Genomic DNA, 23,773 nt, shown 5'->3' on the forward strand with positions numbered 1-23,773 from the left:
AAAACGATCTATGACTTGTGCCACCGTATACCTTCAGTTTGTTCGAACCAGACGGGATAGCCTTTGTTGCCCTCGTGCATTGATGAGCCTTGCGTGCCCAACACCCTGTCACCTGTTTGTGGCTTGTCCATCCTTGGACCATTACTGGTAAAACCCCACAAGCCTTGCTGTTTCAGAGATACTCTGACTCAGTTGTCCGGCCATAACAATTTGGCCCATGCCAAAGTCACTCAGGTCTTTTCTCCTGCATTCAACACATTGACTTTAACAACTGATTGTTCGCTCACCATCTAATCTACCCAGATTTTGACATGTGGCCTTGTTGGGAGAAGATCCTTGTTAGTCGCGTCACCTGTAAGTGGTCAATGTGTTGGTTTATCTATATATTTCTTCTTAGTTTGACCACATTTGAGTTTAAAAGCTACAGACGTGGAACATGTCAAATCTAAAATAATTGAATGGGTAAATGTGAAAGGCTACACAAAAAAATTAAAAGTTGAGTAAACTTAAGGGAATGTGAGTAACTCCACTTCAAGCAAATTAGTTGTACCAACTTAACAAGTTGTATTGTAAGTTCCATTTAACTCCATACAATAAATTTCACGAACTCAAAATATCAGTGATTATTACCTTTTAATAAACTTGTTCAGCTGTTCATAATGTTCTTGAAAATATCTAAAAATTATTAAGCAGATCTTCACTTGTACATAAGAACACGTATCAGCCCCACCAATACACCAAATACTTGGTCCAATTTACAAGGGTGGAGTAACAAGTACTTTAAACTTTTAGAAGTCAACACAATAACTGAAGAAATTAGCTTTAAAATTGAGTCTATCTGACAATTATGTCGGATTCTTTTACTGTGTGCGTGCACTACAGTATCTCCAAATTCAGGTTTCAATCAACAGTTTTAGCATTATATTTCAATAATAAAGCGTTTTAAAAGAGAAGACTTCATTCAGAGGTAATGTTGCATTAGATAAAGAGCAAATGTTCCAAAACTGTTTTGGGACAGAGCTATATTTGTAAAAGATGAGTACAAGCATGATTAACAGAGGATTACATCCAGTATGTACACAGCCAAATTAAATATTTACATATTTAACAAATTGATGGATGATAACCACTTCACAGTGAACTAATACCACAAACCTTTTAGCTTTCTGTTGGATAAAAACTGAAACAGAAATAATCATTTAAAATCAGAGAATTTGTATTAGTGAATGAAAAAGGTACCTGGAATAAAATGAACAGTATTTGCCTTAGACACTATGGCAAGTCTATCCATCAGGTGTGTATATTTTAATGAGGTGCTGCAGTCCAGATGGATAGCCAGTAAGGGGACATCTGTGGTTGGCTTTGACATACACATATATACACCTGTAACAAAACACATAGCCTGAAGTGGAAAGCGCAGTTTCATTGGTGCGCACTTTCCTGCAGAGCGGGCAGACTTTGATGTGTGTGGGTGAAGTGTCCTGGTTATGTAAGTGGAGAGGTGGTGGAGGGGTTGGAAGAGAGGTCAAGGACTTAACAGTGCTGTGGTTCTCTGATGAATACCACCACTCCAGAAACTGCAGAAAAAACACTCCGATCGATAGGCTGGTGGAAAGAGAAACAGCAACACCACCAACGGCTATAGAGATCAGGTGCTGAAGTTTCTCTCTAATGCTGACAAAGAAAGAAAATGTTTTAAGCAAATCTTTTAATACTTTGTAGCATACTCACCATGAGCAAAGGGGTGAATAACAAGAAATGCAAGTACATGTCACCCCAAAGTCAAATGAAAAAATTATATTTTGCATAAAGAAACTTAAGCCCATTTTTAAGACCACATTTTCTAGACAATTAAAGGGGAAGTTCACCCAAAATGTAATGACTCAACCTCGTGCCATCCCAGATGCATATGACTTTTTTCTGCTGAAGACAAATTTTTGACCAAAACTTTGAAGTTCCAAAAAGCACATAAAGGCAGCATAAAAGTAATCAATAAAAATCCAGTTGTTTGATCCATGTCTTCTGAAGTGATCCAGTTGGTTTTCGGAGAGAACAAACCTAAATATAACTATTTTTCCTATAACTCTTGAGAGCAGTCTCCAGCTTTTTGGAGCTTCAAAGTTTTGGTCATCCTTCACTTACATTTTATAAACCCACAGAGTTGAAATATTCTTCTAAAAATCTTAAGTTGCATTCAGCAGAAGAAAGTAAGTCATACACATCTGGGATGGCATGAGGGGATTTTTGAGTGAACTTTTCCTTTAAGAATAATTACTGCCCTCTATTACCATGATACGATCACAGATCATGCCAGAATTCCCAATTCCCACACCTTTGGACTAATTAATTTACTGGATAAGGAATTTTAAGAATTAATTTAATGAGACTGCAATCACAAAGTGCAATTTCTATACAATTATATATTTTTAGCTTAGCATAACTAGAAAAAGTTATATTCAGAATAGAAATTGTGCCATTTTATGATTTTACCAATTTCTGAAAATTTGAATCCATGAAATAGAACACCCTGACAGTAATAATAATAATTTGGGATGAAAAAGTGCTGACAAAAAAACAAAAATATCACAAATCTTAAAAATGTAATTCTTCATTAAATGCTATATAATCTATTTATATCTTTTCATTTTCTGGGAATTTCTTTGTGAGATTTACTGAATAGTCATATCAGACTTCCAGTACAGACTCACATTCTGGATGATTGTAATGATCACACATATGATAAACTCACCTTTGACTAGGGCTCAGAGCCAGGCCTGATGGCTTCAGATCAAGGCTGCGGATGTCATGAGCTGTGAGGTATGACAATTTAACCCCTGCCAGCCACAGAAGGGGTGAATGTGTCCTTGTTTTGCCAAAAACATACAAAAGCTGTTGGCAAAATACCCAGCCATCCCAGGCCATGCACACAAATGGGTATGCAGCCAAAAAAGCCCTGTACAACTTCTGTGTGAAGGATTGCGGTAAGCGGATAGAGAAGTCATCTTCATCTCTCTGTCGAGCCAGGATTTTTCCCAGTTTGGTGTGCAGGTAAGGTAGGAGAGCCAAGAGGAGCAGGGAGCGCAAGTGCTGTCTGCGGTGGAGTCCCAAGTGGGCAGGACGTGTGCTGTCTGTTCCAACCCGCTTCAGACCATAGAAGTTCTCTGAAAATGATGCGCTGGTGTGGGAGAGGAAATTATGCTGCAACAGCAAATCCAGGATGGCATAAATCTCATCAAACCTCCTCCAAAGAACTCCGTAACGAGCAGGGTTAGATGTGGCGAGGATCTGTGGAGAATGGCATGTTTTTTTTACACTACCCAAATAAGTACTTTGATGCTACCATGGTTTTTAGACATGGGACCATAGTAATACCATAGCTTTTTGGGCAATTATCATGGAAGCACCATGTATTCTTTTAGAACCCCGGCGTACCAAGTAATAAATACCATGGTACATGTATATATGGTAATGATTCTGTACTACCATGGCATACACCACCAGTAAAAATTGACAAATGACTGAATTTATTTCTCACTATCTTTTAAACCTTTTTATACAAAGATTTATGCTTAAACGCTTTAAATTAGTTTTGAGATAAATATATATTAGGCCTATACATTAATTTTATGCAAAACTGATTTTAAAGGGATAGTTCACCCAAAACTTTAAATGGCACAGTTTTTTATGACTTTATGTCTTCAGCTGAACACAAACGAAGATTTTTAGAAGAATATTCTTTGTAGGTCCATACAATGCATGTGAATGGTGGCCAGAACTTTGAAGCTCCAAAAAGCACATAAAGGTAGAATAAAAGTGATCCAAAAGACTCCAAACTGCAAAAATGTATTTCTTAATTATTATTTTTGTCTAGTAAAATATCTAAACATTCTCCTTCCTGTCCAGTAGGTGGCGATACGCACAAATAATGTGAATCACCAAAACTAAAAGAAGAAGAATGTGGAAGTGAAAGAGAAAGTGGAGATTTATAGTATAAAAGGACTTGAATATTGATCTGTTTCTAACCCACAATTAACATCACTTCCAAAGACATGGATTAACCACTGGAGTCTTATGGATTACTTTTAAGATGCATTTAAGTGATTTTGGAGTTTCAAATCTTTGGTCTCCATTCACTTGCATTGTATGAACCTACAGTGTGGAAATATTCTTCTAAAAATCTGAACTTGTGTTCAGCACAATAAAAATGCTATAATATATACACTGTTATATTTTAATATAACATAACACACAAAATAAAAGCCACTTGAAAAAGCAGAATAAAGAAAGTCATACACATCTGGAATGGCATAAAAACATAAATGATGAGAGAATTTTCCCTTTAATATGAGTTAGACAGGATAAGAATGCAACACGTCTCCAACATTCATGGGACCTCCTTTGATACACTTTAAAAATACTTTCAGGCTGCTAAAATCTAGGGTAAAACATGTAAGTTTTGATGTTTCAGAACATTTGGTCACATAATTCCCATACTTCTGTTTGTGTTATTTTATAGTACCATGGTATTACCATCTGACACAATACTACTGACTACCATGCTACTTCACTGTACTTTTTTTGTAAGGGTCGTTACAAATATTTTAACTATTAATCATTGCAAAATGAGTAAAAAAAATTATAAAAAAAGAAAGAACATTATCTGAAGAAGATGATCTGAAACATTAAAATAAAATGAGTACTGAGTAAGCATACCTTCACAGCATGCTGTAAGGCAGGTTTGACAGCACTCATCAAAGAGTCCTGAGCTAAAACTTCAAATATTGACGGTCTGTCCTCAGCTGCAGCTGCGGTTGTCAAGTGTGCCCCTCGCTCCGCCATCACAGATGGATCAGTGCAGTTGTTTGCGAGCAGATCAATTAAATACTGAAAACTTTGACTGTGACAATAAAAAAACGCGTGCTTATTTTTTCACAATGCGCGTTTTTATCATTTTGCAAAAATAAATAATTATAAAAATTTAGTCCAAAAAAACTCTATTTCACAACCGTCTATCCTTGTTTGTCCCGTCCATTTTCTGTGTAACAACTGAGTTCCTCCGACTTCTACCATCTTCCCTGTGTTTTCGTTCCGCCCTTCACTTTTGTCTGTGCTTTTGAATATAATAAACAAGCGAATACATTAATACAAAATAAAGCATTATACAAATTTACAATTATAAAACAAACCAATTAATAAATACAATTACAAATAAAAAATACAAATAAATAAATTGAATAAAAAAATCACCTCCCTTCATCTTGTTTTTCCGGGTGCGCGTCGACCAATCTGTGGCAGCAACCGTCCGCATCTTACATCTACATAAACCACATATCCTCATATCCTCGGTGTGTATCTGTTGTTTAGTGTTTTAATTAGTTGTCTGAAATAACATTTGGGCATGGCACACGGGTTTACGTTTTTTCGGTCGAGAAATTTCCTGCTTCCAGGGTTTCCACTAGCTTAGCATAGCTGGGTCATTTTTTTGGTGTCACGCGCAATTAATAACCATAATAGTCATTAAACATCTGAGGTAAACATTACTTATGATACATACTGTTCCTCAGTTTGTTACTGTGTGCTCATGTAGGATATAAACTAGACAACTGTCCTCAGGACATCATGTCGTATTACATTGCATCTCTTTTACAGTGGTATGCACTTTTATAAAATGGCTAGTTGCGAATAAAGTGTGTTTTTAAGTGATTACTGTTTATGTATGTCAAACGTTGACATGTTAAGTGCTTTATGTAATTGACTGATTTCTCTTCAGATCTGAGAAGCTGTCAGAATGACTGACTCAAAGTACTTTACCACGAACAAAAAAGGCAAGTAAAATTACAGTTTTTAAACCCAATTTATTTTTTAGGTTGGGAGATAGTTCAACAAATATCGGGCACCCCGCTCTCAGCATATCGGCCATATCGAATGAGCACAAATCATGTTTTTGCCCTCATGTTTCAGGTGAGATCTTTGAGCTGAAGGCCGAACTGAACAATGAGAAGAAGGAGAAGAGGAAAGAAGCTGTGAAAAAAGTAATCGCAGCTATGACTGTGGGAAAGGATGTCAGGTATGGCAGCTCATTTTACACCATTACACAACCAAATGCAATATACAACGTTATTGTAAAGCTGAAACGATATTGGGATGCATTATATACAGTATGTAATTAATATTAGTATGACAATTAAGCTCATGTTTTCACCTGCTTTTTTAGTTCTTTATTTCCAGATGTGGTGAACTGCATGCAGACTGATAACCTGGAGCTGAAAAAGCTGGTTTACCTGTACCTTATGAACTATGCCAAGAGCCAACCTGACATGGCCATCATGGCTGTTAACAGCTTTGTCAAGGTAAGACATTCCGTTATTGATATTAGTTCAGTTTTAATCACTGAGCACGTTTACGTGTATGTACATGAGATTTGAAATTTTCACGTTATTCTCTACTTTTGACGTCAAACCGTGAAGAGGCATGCACATGTCAATGCACAATCTCAATTTAGATAAGCTGGTTTGAACGGCAGTTAAGGTGTTAACATGCAACTTGAAATCGATGTGACGGGCCAAATCTACCTGTGTCGATCGATTTATTCTGACGGCGTTTATGACCTCACATCGATAAAGGAATGCCGCTTAATGCTGACACACATTGTCAGCTTATTAAGCATAATCGTGTAAGAACATGCATGTACATGTGCTCAATGTGTTCAGAAGTTAGAGTTGAATACTTGGGTATCTAAAAGGAATAGTGTACATTTTAAAGAATATCCCAGTTCTTCTTTTCAGTAAAATAGGAGTGGATAGCTTTCTAGCCTCATAAAGGAGGCAAAGTAGTCCATGCAACTTGTGCATCATATTCCAAGACTTTTGATGGCATGTAATGTAGGTTATGCTGAGAAACAACCAGAAATCCTAATTATTCCTTAACTCCTTGTTGGCATGCAATTGTTGTCAGTATTGATTTTGTGCAATTCCTTCACATTGTCTAAAGTTTCCGATCCCTCATTCAGGACTGTGAGGATCCAAACCCACTGATCCGAGCTCTGGCTGTGCGCACTATGGGGTGCATCCGTGTGGATAAGATCACTGAGTACTTGTGTGAGCCTCTGCGGAAGTGTCTGAAGGATGAAGACCCTTATGTGAGGAAGACTGCAGCGGTGTGTGTCGCCAAGCTGCATGACATCAACGCCCAGATGGTGGAAGACCAGGGCTTCCTGGATTCTCTTAGGGATCTGATCGCTGACTCCAATCCCATGGTTAGACAAACTTTTGTTGTTTCACTGAATGAATGGTAGAGGCCTGCAACCCGACCTGGGCCTAACGGGATCTGAGAAACTGTTAGGTACTTCAGGTTCGGGTTTGTAATTGATGATATATAAACAGGCCTACCTAACTTGCATCGCGCACGCGTGAATGAACGATATATGGGCCATTCACACTGAATGTGTTTTTGTGCGCGTGCATCTGCTCTGTTTTTTTCCTTGTTTTCCTGTGTAATCATGCACTTGACGGACGTTTTTATCTGTTGCACCATGTCTCCATCTTTCTTTAGCATTTCGTGTAGGACCGCAAAATGTTTAGACAAATGTCAAGTTAAAAAGTACTTCAAGTTTCCAAAACACATGTTGAGGCACCTGCGTTCTGTTTCATTCATCACAAAGATTCAACGTTGTGAAGAAGTTCAGGCTGCAAAGGACTTTATATGACTTTTACAGTGTTACACATGATTCCAGATTGATCTGCACAAGCAATGATTTTGTGCTTGATAAATGGTAAGCCAGTGTTTTTTTCCATTCTGCTCTGGTGTACTGAGGGGCCATCATGCTTTATTAAAACAGTGTATGTTTACTGTTTCAATAGCGTTTCCAATGTTGCCTTTGATGCTTCATAAAATGCAGCCTATTGCAAAAATACTTGATTGGAGAAGAAATTATAAAGAGAGTGAGTGATTTTGGGTGTGGTCTATAAATCTGTCAGTCCCTTTCAGCTCTGGTAGGGTTCAGTCACACAGTCTCTGGTATGGGTTGGGTTTGATTTTAAGGCCTGTTTGGACCTCTAATGAGTGGAGTTTTGCGGCCCTATTCAGCCAGTCACGGCCCGTTTGGCATAACGCTGTGGCTCATTGCAGCTTATCGCCAGCTGTTTGACTCCTGGTTCACGGGCGAACCACTGGGAAAAGTCCCTGTTCTCCCTATGGCCATTCTGCCCCTGGTTATATGGCATAAAAAAAATCGACTTTTATCAAAATTACAGACGATTAGATTTGTTTTACTTTTAAATGTACTCCAACATGATTCAAATGATATGTTCTATATTAGAATGCAAGGCAACCTGGTTAGAGAAATCCAAGTTCTTCTCATTATAGGAAAAAAAGATGTGGAAGAAAATTTTACAAATGCACCACAGGGGGAAGTTGTCAACTGAGCATATATGTAAAATAATTTTAAATCTAAAAAACCCAGATGTTCAGAAATAATAGATTAATACATTTTCAAAATAATTCTTAGCCAGTGTAGGTATTAATTTTATCTAAACTAAGTCTATTTAGAATGTTATCTAGAAATCATTATCCATAAATGTTGAAGTTTATATAGAAAGTACACATTGTATGTGAAACAATTTGTGTGTATATTCATAAACCCCTGCAGATAGAGAAGCACCCTCTAGCAATATGGAATACAATCATTACAATTCAACTAGCAAAGTTTGTTAAAATGATCGCTTGCCAACTGTTGGCTACAGATGCTGTACACTTGAAACATGTCACAGAACAAAGTAATAATTAGCGATCTATCTGAATCATCATGGCAAAAGGAGCGGCGGATATTTGATTCTCCCATATTGAGCCTCTGCATGATTTGAAATGAAATGCCCATAACTGTCACGTAACTAATGGCTTTTATTGGTAAAAAGAAAAGAAAGGAGACCATTCATCAACATGTGCATGCCAAGGCCAGTTATGGTCTTAAGCTGGTGTATACCTGCATGATGTAGGCCATGCTGAGCTACAATCACTACGATGCTGAGTGTACAATCGTACTGGGAATATTACCAATGTCTTGTATCAGTTTCCATGTTGTTAACCTGTCACGATCACAAACAACTTACAGTTAGCATAATGAATATGTTTTTGGGAGAAGAATTGTCAATTACAATGATTATTAATAATAAATGGAACTATTGAACATTTGTGTCTTTATCATATTGCTGTTGTCCACCTAAATGGTTAAATCACTGTAATGCACAGACGTTATTGCTTAATTTTATCACACCGCTGCCTTGACAAATGAAAAATGCTTGAATTTAGCCAAGTTGTAGATACTGATGTTTAATTAATGTTGTGCAGTGCATTTTAGTGATATAAGAAATAGATCTGTCCATGGTCTAACATTTTAGATCTTACACTTTACTTTAGCATTCATCGTAACATAGCGTGTGTGGCATAGCTCAGGTTGCTGGTTCAGTACCTGCAAGGAGCAAGTCATTACCATTGTGACCTTGAACAATGCACTTAGTGCCAGGATTCTCTAGGGGGATTGTCTGTTTAAAAAATGTACTGTAAGTTGCTATGGATATAAAGCAAATTCTTCTAAATGGCTACTTACTTACCTTTACTGTTTTCAAACTTTTTCACAGGTTGTGGCTAATGCAGTTGCTGCTCTTTCTGAGATCAGCGAATCTCACCCCAACAGCAACCTTCTGGATCTGAATCCTCAGAATATCAACAAGCTCCTGACGGCCCTCAACGAGTGCACTGAGTGGGGCCAGATCTTCATCCTGGACTGCCTGTCCAACTACAACCCCAAAGATGAGCGTGAAGCCCAGAGGTGAGGACACTAAAATAATCATAACCACTACTTTTTCCTTCTCTATAGGATTAGGTTTGATTATGGAGAGTAAATTTAGCTGCTTTGCTGGAAAATACTGGTATGACATGGTTTAATAAACATGTGACTATATGACCATGTTTACCAGTGTTTTGTGTGGAAGATTTGTTTATCTCTCAAGCTTTTTTTTATCCTTCAAAGGTCTAGATCAGTTAATCTTTTGACTGGCAAATTAAATTGTTGTCCTGTCACTGTAAATTTGCATAGAAAGAAACATACTAGATAAAAGGCTCTTATAAGGATAGTGTTGTCTGCCCTGATGGCTTAAACCTCAACCAGTAAATGTCAACATGCTGAATCTTGCGCTTTGATTGTCAGCTGAAGAAGATGAATCCTATAGACCAGAGTATTATATTAGTGTTTATCTTAAGGTTGAGAATAATGGAAATGCCATTACCTGTATGGTAATATTAATCACATTTCCTCACAGATCTACTTCAAGTTCATATTTCATTTGGGCGATGAGATTTTCTCCATATTTTGCTTGTCTGAGCCTCTAATTAATTGACGTATTGTATTTTTTTTTGGGCTATTATTAAGACAGAAATAAATATGTTTGGAATAAGCCTCTGAGTTGGCAATACAAAGTGCTTTCCAATTGGATTTATAGCAGAATTAGATTTTCCTGGGTTTTCTAGGGAACATCAAATTGGAGAAATGTATATTGGCTGTATTTGGATTTGTGTTTTAATGCAGGGTTTGATTTTGTTTTCCCCCTGTGCAAAATATTTCATAAAAACAGACCGTTTCTCTTTCTGATCCTGATAGAAAGTCATTGTTTGGTGAAATCCACATACATTCTGTTAGTAAATTGTAGTTACTGTCAGTTCAGCTGAAATAACTCAGTAGCTTTGTTTTCATCCAAGTTATGAATTTAATTTATGCGAAAAACTATAATATCACAGAAAAATGTGCGAGTAAAGCAGCGTTTCCATCCCATGTGTTCAAAAGAAAAAAATCGTTACTTCCGGAGAAATTGTAGCCACTGTAGCTCCATTTACACCATGTAGTAACATGCCTTTTCGTTGATCGGATCACTATTGGATTGCACTTGACCACAATATATGACAGGTGTAAATACACCCAAGACACATTGTGATCAGTTTGTGATTGGATCACTGAAACCACATTTGGAGGTGGTCAGGAACAGATTCTGACCACATTCAAAGAAAGTGTAAATTCAAATGCTCTTTTGTTTTCCGGATACAACTACTTCAGTAATTAATTATGTGATGAGGTTACGCTACAGTCATCCTTTGTTAAAGTGCTGCATTCTTGCCTTTTTCTGTTAATTCAAGCATCGCAATGTGAAGAAAACAACAGACACTGCCATCTTGCAGTCTTATCACCAAAACAGTGAACAATATTCCATGAATTATTCCATTGAAATACACTTGGAATATCTCATCTCTCAAATCCCCACTCGCTCACATCTCTCTCCTGTTTCTAATCACCCGTTAATCATGTTAAACCAGGCATCACTTGCGCATTTCAGATGAGAAACATATACAAAGCACCGAATGTGAGATGAATATCATTAGATTTGCATCGGCCAACCAAAATGTTCAATGAAGGAAAAACCCTGACATTTAAAGTTTAAAAAAGCATTTGAATTATCTATCCATCAGTGTTTGTAAAATTCGCTAAAAGATGGAGACTTGGCAGTTACCACAGCCGCTGATGTAATATGCAAGTAGTGTTTTACTTTTTTGGTAATTTTGATCGGATCTCTATCTGATCACAGTGCAGACACATTTGACAGCGAGGTTTAAATGCAATCCAGCTAATGAATATCCAGATACTATCTGGATATGAAATGCATGTTAATGCAAGGTTTCTGTGATTCTTTTATTAATAAAATACTATTGGTTTACTGCACTCAGACAAAACAATGTAAAGAACTTTGTCTCATGTCTGGGTGCGACAGCTGGGAGCACTGTGTGTGTGTGTGTGTGTGTGTGTGTGTGTGTGTGTGTGTGTGTGTGTGTGTGTGTGTGTGTGTGTGTGTGTGTGTGTGTGAGCGTGTATTTATCACTTTGTGGGGACCAAATGTCCCCATAAGGATAGTAAAACCCGAAATTTTTGACCTTGTGGGGACATTTTGTCGGTCCCCATGAGGAAAACAGCTTATAAATCATACTAAATTATGTTTTTTGCAAATGTAAAAATGCAGAAAGTTTTCTGTGAGGGTTAGGTTTAGGGGTAGGGTTAGGTTTAGGGGATAGAATATAAAGTTTGTACAGTATAAAAACCATTATGTCTATGGAAAGTCCCCATAAAACATGGAAACACAACATGTGTGTGTGTGTGTGTGTGATTTATAATGTATTTTTCAACAGTGTCAATAAACCTGCCTTTCGGCACAGTTTACGTATGTATTTTACTTATTTGCTCTTCAAACTCAATGCAGGCTTTGGATTTTCTAGACACCGCATTTCAGGATGACCAAAGCAACATTTCGGACGCAACTATAAGTACAGTTATGAACGAGTTATTCAGTCACATGACTTTTGTGATGTGCAACTTGTATTCCTTATAAATTCGATAGGAGTTTATAAGGTAAACCTGTTTCTATCGTAGTTTATGCACATTTCTTCTTAACGAATAAAAAATGTATCCACCACAAGCGAACATATTTTTATGTGCAATTTGGTATTTATTTGCATCTTGGTGCTTCCATCCAGCAGTTTTTTTGTGATATCCCAAAATGCGCATAAGAATACATGGATGGAAACCCAGCTATTACTGCAAGTTACTTTAACAAGGACAGAATCTTGAGGGACACTACACTTTGTATTTTATATCTGTGTATTTCCCACTAAAATAAACACATTTCTTTTTTGCGATGATAAAAACCAATTAATAAATGTGCCAGCGAACACTGTGGTCTGTTGATGAGAAATTCTATAATCGTGTGTTAATTCCATTGCTGAAAAGCTTAAATCCAAAAGTATCAGCATAGACGTTTTGCAATCCTTGTTCAGTTTGAGATCATTCAATTTGTTCATAAGAGAATTCTCAGTAATGTGAAAATGTGTATTGATTTATTTTGTGTTATTTTAAACTAGAGAGAGAATTGATATAAAAAAAATTGTTAGACAAATGCAATTTGTGGCTTGGGGAACTTTCATTTGTGGGAAAACAAAACATCCCTCCTCCTTTTATGTCCTTTTCAGTATCTGTGAGCGTGTGACTCCACGTCTGTCTCATGCTAACTCTGCCGTGGTGCTGTCAGCGGTGAAGGTACTAATGAAGTTTCTGGAGCTCCTGCCAAAAGACTCGGACTACTACAACACCCTGCTGAAGAAGCTCTCCCCTCCCCTCGTCACACTGCTGTCTGGGGAGCCGGAGGTGCAGTATGTGGCCCTCAGGAACATCAACCTTATTGTGCAGAAACGGTTAGACTGATGTCCTTATTTTTTTCCTGTCCTTTTTGGTCTGTTTTTGTTTTTTATGACATTAGTTTAAGAGTAGATATTTTTATGCCTGCTGTGCTAATCTGTTGGTCTTTATGCACATGGACACATGTTATACAGTCACTAGATGGCAATATTGACTTGCTGTATTCTTAATTTTGTGCATGGCAGCTCTGAGTGACTGGACTGAGGCATTGTTTTGATCAGTGATCTCTCTACCCACAGGCCTGAAATTTTGAAGCAGGAGATCAAAGTGTTCTTTGTCAAGTATAATGACCCCATCTATGTCAAGTTGGAGAAACTGGACATCATGATTCGCCTGGCCTCTCATGCCAACATTGCCCAGGTACTTCAGGAGATGCTTCAGTATATCTGTCAGGGTCTGAAATAAAGGAACACAACTGTGGCTTGACATGATTGTTTCTATACTTATCAAAGAAAATAGTGTAACAATCTCCTGCAGTGGACCCTTTTTTTAATCATTTAAAGCATGCACAAAGCACTAGATGGTGCTATAGGAATTGTAATCAAGCTTAAAATGAAAGCCAAGTAGACTGATGTCTAGATGGTTGCAATATTAATCAGCCAGAAGACTGTGACTATTCGCTTTGTTACAGCAATCTAGAATCCGTGTTCATGATTCGCATCAGGGTAAGCATCAAGTGCTGCTTTGATCTCCACATGAAAAGTGCTTACAGACACAAATGTGCTATTCTGCTTTTTGGTGATAGTTAAGACTTGCTGCTTTTAAAAAAAAAAAAATGTGTATCCTCTTTTCTCCCAATTTGGAATGCCCAATTCCCACTACTTAGTAGGTCCTCTTGGTGGCTTGGTTACTCACCTCAATTCGGGTGAGTTGCCTCCGCTTCTGAGACCATCAATGTGCGCATCTTATTACATGGCTCTCTGTGCATGACGCCGTGGAGACTCCGCACGGGAGGCTCATGCTACTCTCCACGAGCCATACACAACTTGCCACGCACCCCATTGAGAGCGAGAACCGCTGATCGCGACCATGAGGCGGTTGCCCCATATGACTCTACCCTCCCTAGCAACTGGGCCAATTTGGTTGCTTAGGAGACCTGGGTGGAGTCACTCAGCACACCCTGGATTTGAACTTGTGACTCCAGGGGTGGTAGTCAGCGTCAATACTTGCTGAGCTCCACAGGGCCCCTTTTACTGTGCTAATTATAATGTGCCTTACATGGGCTGAAAAATCTCTATTTCTGTCAGAAGTTCACTCTATGCTTGATTTTTACAACAAATAGCATTCAAGCTTCTTTCCCCATCGCTTTATCACTGACACTGAATCCCTGTTGTGTGTGTTTGTGATGTGCGCATCAGTGTAATGACATCGAGCAGACACATTACAAAGTTTTCACTCTTCCAACATGTGTTAATGCTGGTCTATGCTGTATTAATTGTAAATACGTTTATCGCGATTAAGAAAAATTAACACGTTAAACTTTTAAAATTAATCTCATGTGTTAATTTTGACAGATGTAGTTTTTACTGATCGGATTGCTGTCCGGTTGAAAAAGCACATTCCATTTACACTTGGCCACATCAATGTGTCTCCGCCAAACGCATATAAAATTGATCTTCAATTCCAGCGCTCCATTCAAATAAAACAGAGTTCACTTAGAGCATGTGAGGGGAGTGGATCGAGTTGTCGCTCCTCTCAAATATTTGCTCATTGCGATCACTCAACTTCAGTGCTCAAGTTCAAAAGTCATCGCTTTTGAAATGAGAAAGAAATTAGGCATCATTAACTATTTAATAAAGATGTTTGAATTACACCACATCTTGTAACTTGCATTATTACTGAAATGCCGATGCCCGGGGGAGACTGAGAAGCTGCCACCATGAAAGATAATAAGGACCGTTTCACAGCTCGCGCTGGTTTCCCTTTGCCTTGTCGCATGTAAAATGCCACATTAACAGTACAATACACAAACTTTTCATATTCACCATATCTCTCCCACTGCATCATCCTTAACTTCTGAATCAAGTTTGTAGTCTTACAACACTATGCCAGTATTCCCCATGCTGAAGTCTTAAAGAGCCGCGTATCTTTTGCGAAATGAGCGATTGGTTTATGCGATCGGCCAAATTACCGATCAAGTCATAGGATGTGAATGTCGGCCGACACTGATCGCTGGCCAATTGATCTGAGCATCCCTAATTACTGGCTTGCTAATGTAACCAGTTCTGTTGTATTTTGCCAGATATTCAAGTCAATTTCTTCTAATAATCCCAGATGCAAATGAACATGTTTAATACTTCATAATTAATCATCATAGCTAAATAGCATACATTTTCTGATGGGTCAGTTACGTGTGACAGCAGTGTTTAAAGACAGTCGACACTCTCATCTCTGTGATTTATACAGACATCGCTTATCCCATGCGAAACGACGGTAAACCTTACAGACATCCGTTGAAGCCTAATAAAATTATTTTAACTTTACAAATTATTTTTTTTTTTACATAAAACGAATCTGTGTTTTGAACTAATTGTAAGATTAGCTAAGAACACTTTTTCTCCCAAGCTTATGGCCTTGTGAGAAAGAGCTATTGATTTCCTGCTCTTTATCTGGTCTTTAAAAAATTGTCTATTTCTGTAGAATCCATTTAAAAAGCTGTTGCTTGCTTGCAGGTGCTGGCTGAACTGAAAGAATACGCCACTGAGGTGGATGTAGACTTTGTTCGGAAAGCAGTTCGTGCCATTGGCCGTTGTGCCATCAAAGTGGAGGTAAGATGTGGCTCATAAATCCTCATTAAACATCTACCTTGAGTTTAACCTTTGTACATGGAGAAATGTCTGATGTGGTAAATCTCAGCTTTATAACTTTTAAATAAGCATCTTTTACTACTTTTTTATTGTGCGCTTTTATCAAAGTGCTGGAGTGCCAATGTTACGAATCTGTTGAACTCTTGATTGTGATGTATAACTGCAACTGTACTGTCTGTTATGTCTCAATGTGTACAGCAATCAGCTGAGCGTTGTGTAAGCACCCTGCTGGACCTCATCCAGACCAAAGTCAATTACGTGGTACAAGAGGCTATTGTGGTCATCAGGGACATCTTTCGCAAATACCCAAACAAGTCAGTGCACATCTGTGTAACAGTCTAAAAACAGTGTAAACTAGTGTACAAGTTGAAGACAAGAATAGACTATAAAATGTATTCAATCTGTATGAAAACTTCAGTTATACAGTATCTCACAAAATTGAGTACACCCCTCACATTTTTGTAAATATTTGATTATATCTTTCATGTGACAACACTGAAGAAATGACACTTTGCTGTAATGTAAAGTAGTGAGTGTACAGCTTGTATAACAGTGTAAATTTGCTGTCCCCTCAAAATAACTCAACACACAGCCATTAATGTCCAAACCGCTGGCAACAAAAGTGAGTACACCTCTAAGTGAAAATGTCCAAATTGGGCCCAAAGTGTCAATATTTTGTGTGGCCACCATTATTTTCCAGCACTGCTTTAACCGTCTTGGGCATGAAGTTCACCAGAGCTTCACACGTTGCCACTGGAGTCCTCTTCCACTCCTCCATGACGACATCACAGAGCTGGTGGATGTTAGAGACCTTGTGCTCCTCCACCTTCCGTTTGAGGATGCCCCACAGATGCTCAATAGGGTTTAGGTCTGGAGACATGCTTGGCCAGTCCATAACCTTCACCCTCAGCTTCATTAGCATTAGTGTTTGGGGTCGTTATCATGCTGGAATACATGGAATACTGTGGCCCAGTCTCCGAAGGGAGGGGATCATGCTCTGCTTCAGTATGTCTCAGTACATGTTGGCATTCATGGTTCCCTCAATGAACTGTAGCTCCCCAGTGCCAGCAGCACTCATGCAGCCCAAGACCATGATACTCCCACCACCATGCTTGACTGTAGGCAAGACACACTTGTCTTTGTACTCCTCACCTGGCTGCCGCGACACACGCTTGACACTATCTGAACCAAATAAGTTTATCTTGGTCTCATCAGAACACAGGACATGGTTCCAGTAATCCGTGTCCTTAGTCTGCTTGTCTTCAGCAAACTGTTTGCGGGCTTTCTTGTGCATCATCTTTAGAAGAGGCTTCCTTCTGGGATGCCATGCAGACCAATTTGATGCAGTGTGCGGCGTATGGTCTAAGCACTGACAGGCTGACCCCCCACCCCTTCAACCTCTGCAGCAATGCTGGCAGCACTCATACGTCTATTTCCCAAAGACAACCTCTGGATATGACGCTGAACACGTGCCCATGGCGAGGCCTGTTCTGAGTGGAACCTGTCCTGTTAAACCGCTGTATGGTCTTGGCCACCGTGCTGCAGCTCAGTGTCAGGGTCTTGGCAATCTTCTTATAGCCTATGGCATCTTTATGTAGTGCAACAATATTTTTTTCAGATCCTCAGAGAGTTCTTTGCCATGAGGTGCCATGTTGAAATTCCAGTGACCAGTATGAGGGAGTGTGAGAGCGATGACACCAAATTTAACACACCTGCTCCCCATTCACACCTGAGACCTTGTAACACTAACGAGTCACGTGACACCGTTGAGGGAAAATGGCTAATTGGGCCCAATTTGGACATTTTCACTTAGGGGTGTACTCACTTTGGTTGCCAGCGGTTTAGACATTAATGGCTGTGTGTTGAGTTATTTTGAGGGGACAGCAAATGTACACTGTTATACAAGCTGTACACTCATTGTTTTACTTTGTAGCAAAGTGTAATTTCTTCAGTGTTGTCACATGAAAAGATATAATGAAATATTTACAAAAATGTGAGGGGTGTACTCACTTTTGTGAGATACTGTATATTTAAAGATCATATAAAACAAGTACCCACTTGTAACTGTAATTGGCTACTTCAATTCCTCTGTTACCTGAACAGGTATGAGAGCATAATTGCCACTCTGTGTGAAAACCTGGACTCTCTGGATGAACCTGATGCTCGTGCTGCCATGATCTGGATTGTGGGTGAATATGCTGAGCGGATTGACAATGCTGATGAGCTCCTGGAGAGTTTCCTTGAAGGCTTCCATGATGAAAGCACTCAGGTTTGACATAGGCACATTTGGATAGTGTTTGTTTTTTTATTCAAACATTTGACAGGTTCAGTATCCACTTGTCGATTTCAGGTCCAGCTGACTCTCCTGACAGCCATAGTGAAGCTGTTCCTGAAGAAGCCCTCAGAGACTCAGGAGTTGGTTCAGCAGGTGCTCAGTTTAGCTACTCAGGTGAGATCTGCTTGAGCATCACTAACTGTAGCTTTACATCAGAGCCCAGTTTTGATATCATCAGCTGAAAATCCCACTAGAGCAAGTATTTATATGTTTTTATTTTTAGGTGTATAATAAAAGACTATGTAGATTGACATATTTAATGTGGGTTATATAATGTAAATTATAGAGAAAGTACACTGCTGCTATAATAATAAACATAATACACTTGGAAACTAGAGATGCACCGATAACACTTTCTCTCCCAATCCGATTCTGATACCTGAACTCTCGGTATCGGACGATACTGATCCGATACCAGTGTTGTTTCATTTCTTAATCACTTTAGGCCTTGTCTACATTAATCCGGATTCATTTGAAAACAACATTTCGTTTTCAAAAGCTCTCCATCCGTCCACACTGCCATTTTCCAGTGTTTTCCAAAAGTTGCTTGTCCACACTGAAACTTATGAAAGCGCCTAAAAAACATGTCCATTACATGTACAGTCTTAAACGCAATTGTCCGGACAGCAATTCAAAGTAAACTTCACATTGCTTTTAAATGAAAGCAATGTGAAGGTTGTACAAAGTAACATTTATTTTGACCAATGCTATCAAAGTGAATATATCAGGCACAACAGCACTGCTATAACACAAGCTGCCATTTAGATTTTTTTGGTTGAATGGATCACATGACAACAAATATGTCATTGTTTTAGGATATATACGTTTTCGCAGTCCACACAATAACATGAAGACGGCGTTTTAAATTTACAAATGCCTTCTCAGTGTGGACGGAAGATCAAAACGCAGAGAAAAAGATGCGTTTTCAAACGAAAACGTATTAATGTGAACTTTGACTTTGTAAGACATCTTGGAGTGACACATGACAAGAAATGCTGTTAGACACAAAGAAGGACCTGAAGAAACACTCTTTATTATATTTTTAAGAACAGACCAAAGAAAGCCATTAATGCCCATGTCTGATTCGCTGTTTGTTCAGAGGCGTGCAGAACGAGCCTGTCTTGTGGAATAGGCGCTTGTGAAGAGTTATCACTCTTTTTCATTAATCTGTAAACTGTTTGCAAGAATAATGTTTTCTATGAAAATGCTGCAATCTCCAATCATTTCAGGAGGTGCTGTGGGTTTAGTTCACTTTATTTTCACGGAGCACTTCACAGGTAACCTGTATTGTGAATTCAATTCTGCAGGTTCAGTAATATTTCTTTGTATTAATGAAACAAAGGCAAAAGTGATTAAATCATAAAATAATACAAGACACGTTCACCTTGGTCCTAAGATTAAATTCTGTTTTATTTTTTTTGGCAGCATTAAATAAAAGAACAATAAACGCACCATTAAATTAGTCCATATAAATGCTTCACTAAATGAGTGGTGATCTGTTGTGTCACAAACACATGGGCTGATGATGCAATATGTGAGCAATCCACACAAACTTCATGTAGATGCTCCATAGTTCAGTTTGCTAATAAAATGCATTGAGATCCAAACTGGAGGAGCAATTCACCAGAGCTTGAGTGAAAAACATATTAAACTGAACTAGCCCACGCACAGACACTCTATGGTCACAGTCTTTCTGGAGTGCTCCGTCAAAATAAAAGAACAAATTAAACATTAAATGTTTAATTTGTTCTTTTTGATAAATAACTGACTGTAGACAATAGAAAGTATATTAAGAGACATTATTAAACAACAAATGGTTTGCTTGGATCTAGTCTTTTGTCAAGAATTTTAGTCTCGGTGCTGAACTTCTATGTCACTACATCATTCAAACACTGGTGAGTGAAATCTAAAAAATTCCCAGCCCGGCTCTAGACCTAAATGTGTTAGAGAGATTAATTTGTCTTTTTCATGCCTCATAGAAGCATCTCTGACTGCACTGAAAATATCACGATATATCACATTACATGGATTACATGTATCGCTACAATATCGTGAGAAATGTTCACGATATACCGATATTTGATTGTATCGACACAGCCCTACTTCATCCAGGTATCGGATACCGTAGTTTACATTTATAGATGTATTATTGGCAATTGCCATTAAGTTAGAAAAGATTGTTAAGGATTGTAAGAATGTTTTACTCATGCCAAGAATGTTTTCTCAATTTAAAGTGTTTTTTGAAGAGTTTTCTAAAGCTGCATGCACATTGTCCGAATTTTATGGCCCTTTACGATTGTTGCTTGTCAGACTGTATGATATGATCTTGTGTAAAAGCCATGGCACACTGTGTGACATTATGTCAGACTGTAAAACACCTGTACATAGCCTAGTCTTTGGTCCCAATCATCTTAATTGACTGTTGACTGGGTGTTTTATCTCATCTGGCTGTCATAGGATCAGTCACACTGCACGACCACGATGCGAAATTACTGGCGCTGTCACAAATTGGCGAAGGCTAAGATTCATTGCATCGGCTATTGATGTAGTCTCAGCCTCAGATGGCACGTGCTGCCTGCGGACCACCCACAATGCATTCTCTAACTGTCTGATGCACATTGCACACAAAACTAGAAAACACTTTCTCGATCAACTTGGCACAAAGCTGATTCGATACTTCCGCGATTAGACGCACACAGGACGTTTTATCAGTCCACCTGGAAGCCGAGTTCACAAGCTTCCACGTTGATCGAATGAGTGCTTTTGAGGATGAAATAATCACAGAATTTGCCCAAGTTAGTGACATTAATTCTTTTAAAGATATTCAGAGTTTAGTTTGAAGCACATAGCAGAAAGTAAAGCAGATGCTTTATCATTGTCTGAAATTCTCTATAATGTGGGTTTATGTGCTGGATTAGACTCTACATATTTTCTGCTATTCTCCCTGGTGTTGTCTGTGCTGTCGCTCGTGGAGACTCGCCACAGCATTATATAAAAAAAAATTCTCCCATGTCGGTCTTTTATTCTGGTAAAATACATCTCTGATAACCCCGCCCCGAAACACCCCATAATTACAAAACCGACTGTGATTGGTCGCTTAACATGCCAGTTAAATGGGTTTTCCGGTCTAAATGGGCAGTTCTTGGCCAATTGATGCTGCTATAGAGCACATACCTTTGCCGTAGTCATAGGTCTAGTGTCGTGAGACTAATGAACATGTCACACTAAGTGATGAAAGATTTTGATCCTACCACAAGAGAACTCATTTACGATCCTCTAAACTAGCCTCAGATTTCATTGCCAAAATCATATAGTGTGAACCCGACATAAGACTGCTTCAAGACAATAAATTGAAGAATAGGTATACGTAACTCATACCTTCTTGAAAAAAACATATTTTTTCTGTTCAGTCAATACAGGAAAAGGTATACTACTAAAATATGTTCATAAATACTGTTATTTTTGTAATCTGTAATTTTTCCGCTCAGATTTCAGAATCGGAATGGACAAACAAAAATCCTTTTTTTTGGCCTTAATTACATGGGTTTTTCTAATCCAGGAGCCACACACATGCATCGCTTTTTCGAACCAAACTTTACTGATTTTCAAAAACTTCTGTCATTGTCATGGTTTCACATTAATTTGTCCCATCATCTCTTTTTGTATTTTTTTGTGTCCATCGGGGGTCATCACGATGTTCTTTTGTCTTTTTCTCCTCATGTCAGTACACATCAACACTTACAAATTATCACTGTCATAAGCAAATGGTGGATCATAGTTTCACATCTCAGAGTAGCTCAGTGTAGCCCAGCTGTCAGTATCACATTCTCTGTCCATTTACACTGGCCTTTTCTCCACCCTCTCAGGACTCTGATAACCCTGACCTGCGTGATCGTGGCTACATCTACTGGCGTCTGCTTTCCACCGACCCTGTGACCGCTAAAGAGGTGGTGCTGTCTGAGAAGCCTCTGATCTCTGAGGAAACAGACCTGATTGAACCCACCCTGCTGGACGAGCTTATCTGCCACATCGGCTCGCTGGCCTCCGTGTACCACAAACCCCCCACTGCCTTTGTGGAGGGAAGCCACGGCATTCACCGCAAACACCTGCCCATCCAGCATGGCAGGTAATGAGACGCAGCAGACGTTTAAAGAAACCCTTCAGGGTTCCCAAGGGCATGGAAACCTGGTATACATATAAGGAAATTTTGTTATGCACGGCTCTACAATATTTTGTTGACTATATTTTATTTGTATTTATTTTTTTGTCAGTTTGATCTCTATAAAATGATTGCATTTTGTATACATTTGAATCAAAAACATTCATAGGTCAAAAGGTGTGGAACCCTGTTATCTGTTTTATTTCAATTTGGCACTCTTTTTTCACCCTGTTTTTCAAGAAGAATGTCTGAATCAGTCTCAGTCCAGTCATACAATGGGAGATTAAAATCAGTGTTGCACAGAACCTACATTGTCCTCTCAGTTAGAACAATGTGTGGCGTATCAGTCCAATCATTTGTTTAGTTACATTCAGCGTGTCATCCTTCTTTTTTAGTATTGACACTGGAGAGAGTCCTGTCAGTGCTGGCCCGACTGCTTCCATCGATCAACCCCAAGTCATCCCATCTCAGGGTGATCTCCTGGGAGACCTGCTTAATCTGGACCTCGGTCCTCCCGTCAACGTTCCTCAGGTGTCCTCCATGCAGATGGGCGCTGTGGATCTCCTTGGAGGTGGTCTTGACAGTCTGGTGGGTGTTTCTGTCTTTTATTCTCTTGTCTGTAGGCATTTTCTTGATTTGTTATCTTTCTTTTAGGAATGGCAATCAACCTTTGTAAAAAAAATTCCCATGTAATTCGCAAAATGATGACATGTTTTGACCATTTGTGCAAGTGTTATGAGTGTGCGATAGCTTGATGTGAACAAAAGGTCCGACTATGGCACATATTTCTTTGTGCATAACCCTTGTCATTTGGAAGCATTTAATCTAAAGCTGGTCTTTAAAGTGGGTCATCACAATCCAGCAGAACAGTTTTGAGCACATGCGCTCCCATGTTTGCAGAGGCTGGCAGCGTGTGGGCATTGCATCCTTTTCAACCTTCATTATATCAGATATTACATTTATTCTGTGGCGTCTCCTAGCAGCATTTAATAAAATGAGGTACAATTGCTCCAATCCTGCAAATAAAACTCTCCCCTAAGCAAGGAGGTAACTCTGCTGCTCCATCAAGTCAAGGCGGGCTCCCTCAAGATAATGTGCATGGCGTAGTGGATGGAAATGCGACAAAGTTTTAGAACATTTACAGTTGAAGTACACCTTACACCTTAACCAAATAAACTCAGTTT

The 23,773-nt window shown here is 38.8% G+C and overlaps 2 protein-coding genes across 4 annotated transcripts in view; one reads left to right on the forward strand and one right to left on the reverse strand.

Moving 5' to 3' along the window:
• Positions 1-622: 622 nt before the first annotated feature.
• pex12 (peroxisomal biogenesis factor 12) lies at positions 623-5,045 on the reverse strand. Of its 2 annotated transcripts, none has more exons than XM_052108797.1 (3): positions 4,714-5,045; positions 2,750-3,285; positions 623-1,668 (listed from the first exon to the last, which is right to left on the reverse strand). In XM_052108797.1, the coding sequence occupies exons 1-3, from the start codon at positions 4,837-4,839 to the stop codon at positions 1,284-1,286; spliced, it is 1,047 nt and encodes a 348-aa protein (XP_051964757.1). In that variant the 5' UTR covers positions 4,840-5,045; the 3' UTR covers positions 623-1,283. The 2 variants fall into 2 exon arrangements, with proteins under 2 accessions (XP_051964757.1, XP_051964747.1); XM_052108787.1 differs by having other exon boundaries at positions 623-1,674.
• Positions 5,046-5,251: 206 nt separating this feature from the next.
• The window catches only part of ap2b1 (adaptor related protein complex 2 subunit beta 1), a 47,860-nt gene continuing 29,338 nt past the window's right edge, over positions 5,252-23,773 (forward strand). The window contains exons 1-14 of one of the 2 annotated variants that reach the window (XM_052101900.1): positions 5,252-5,345; positions 5,771-5,825; positions 5,962-6,067; positions 6,215-6,350; positions 7,010-7,255; positions 9,636-9,826; positions 13,063-13,284; positions 13,528-13,648; positions 15,961-16,056; positions 16,294-16,409; positions 18,199-18,364; positions 18,446-18,544; positions 22,297-22,556; positions 22,985-23,177. In XM_052101900.1, the coding sequence (XP_051957860.1) occupies positions 5,789-5,825; positions 5,962-6,067; positions 6,215-6,350; positions 7,010-7,255; positions 9,636-9,826; positions 13,063-13,284; positions 13,528-13,648; positions 15,961-16,056; positions 16,294-16,409; positions 18,199-18,364; positions 18,446-18,544; positions 22,297-22,556; positions 22,985-23,177 (1,989 nt within the window). In that variant the 5' untranslated portion in view covers positions 5,252-5,345; positions 5,771-5,788. The remainder of the gene's footprint in view (positions 5,346-5,770; positions 5,826-5,961; positions 6,068-6,214; positions 6,351-7,009; positions 7,256-9,635; positions 9,827-13,062; positions 13,285-13,527; positions 13,649-15,960; positions 16,057-16,293; positions 16,410-18,198; positions 18,365-18,445; positions 18,545-22,296; positions 22,557-22,984; positions 23,178-23,773) is intronic. The other variant, XM_052101909.1, reaches the window with a different exon arrangement.

Source organism: Xyrauchen texanus, chromosome 3 (genome assembly GCF_025860055.1).
Source record: "Xyrauchen texanus isolate HMW12.3.18 chromosome 3, RBS_HiC_50CHRs, whole genome shotgun sequence".
NCBI classification, from domain to species: domain Eukaryota; kingdom Metazoa; phylum Chordata; class Actinopteri; order Cypriniformes; family Catostomidae; genus Xyrauchen; species Xyrauchen texanus.

Coding starts and splice junctions, on each gene's coding strand:
- pex12 (XM_052108787.1), bottom strand. CDS start 4,839: ATGGCGGAGCGAGGGGCACACTTGACAACCGCAGCTGCAGCTGAGGAC. Junction 3,286..4,713: donor CCTTACAGCATGCTGTGAAG/GTATGCTTACTC, acceptor CATTCTCCACAG/ATCCTCGCCACATCTAACCC. Junction 1,675..2,749: donor GCTCTGAGCCCTAGTCAAAG/GTGAGTTTATCA, acceptor TTTCTTTGTCAG/CATTAGAGAGAAACTTCAGC.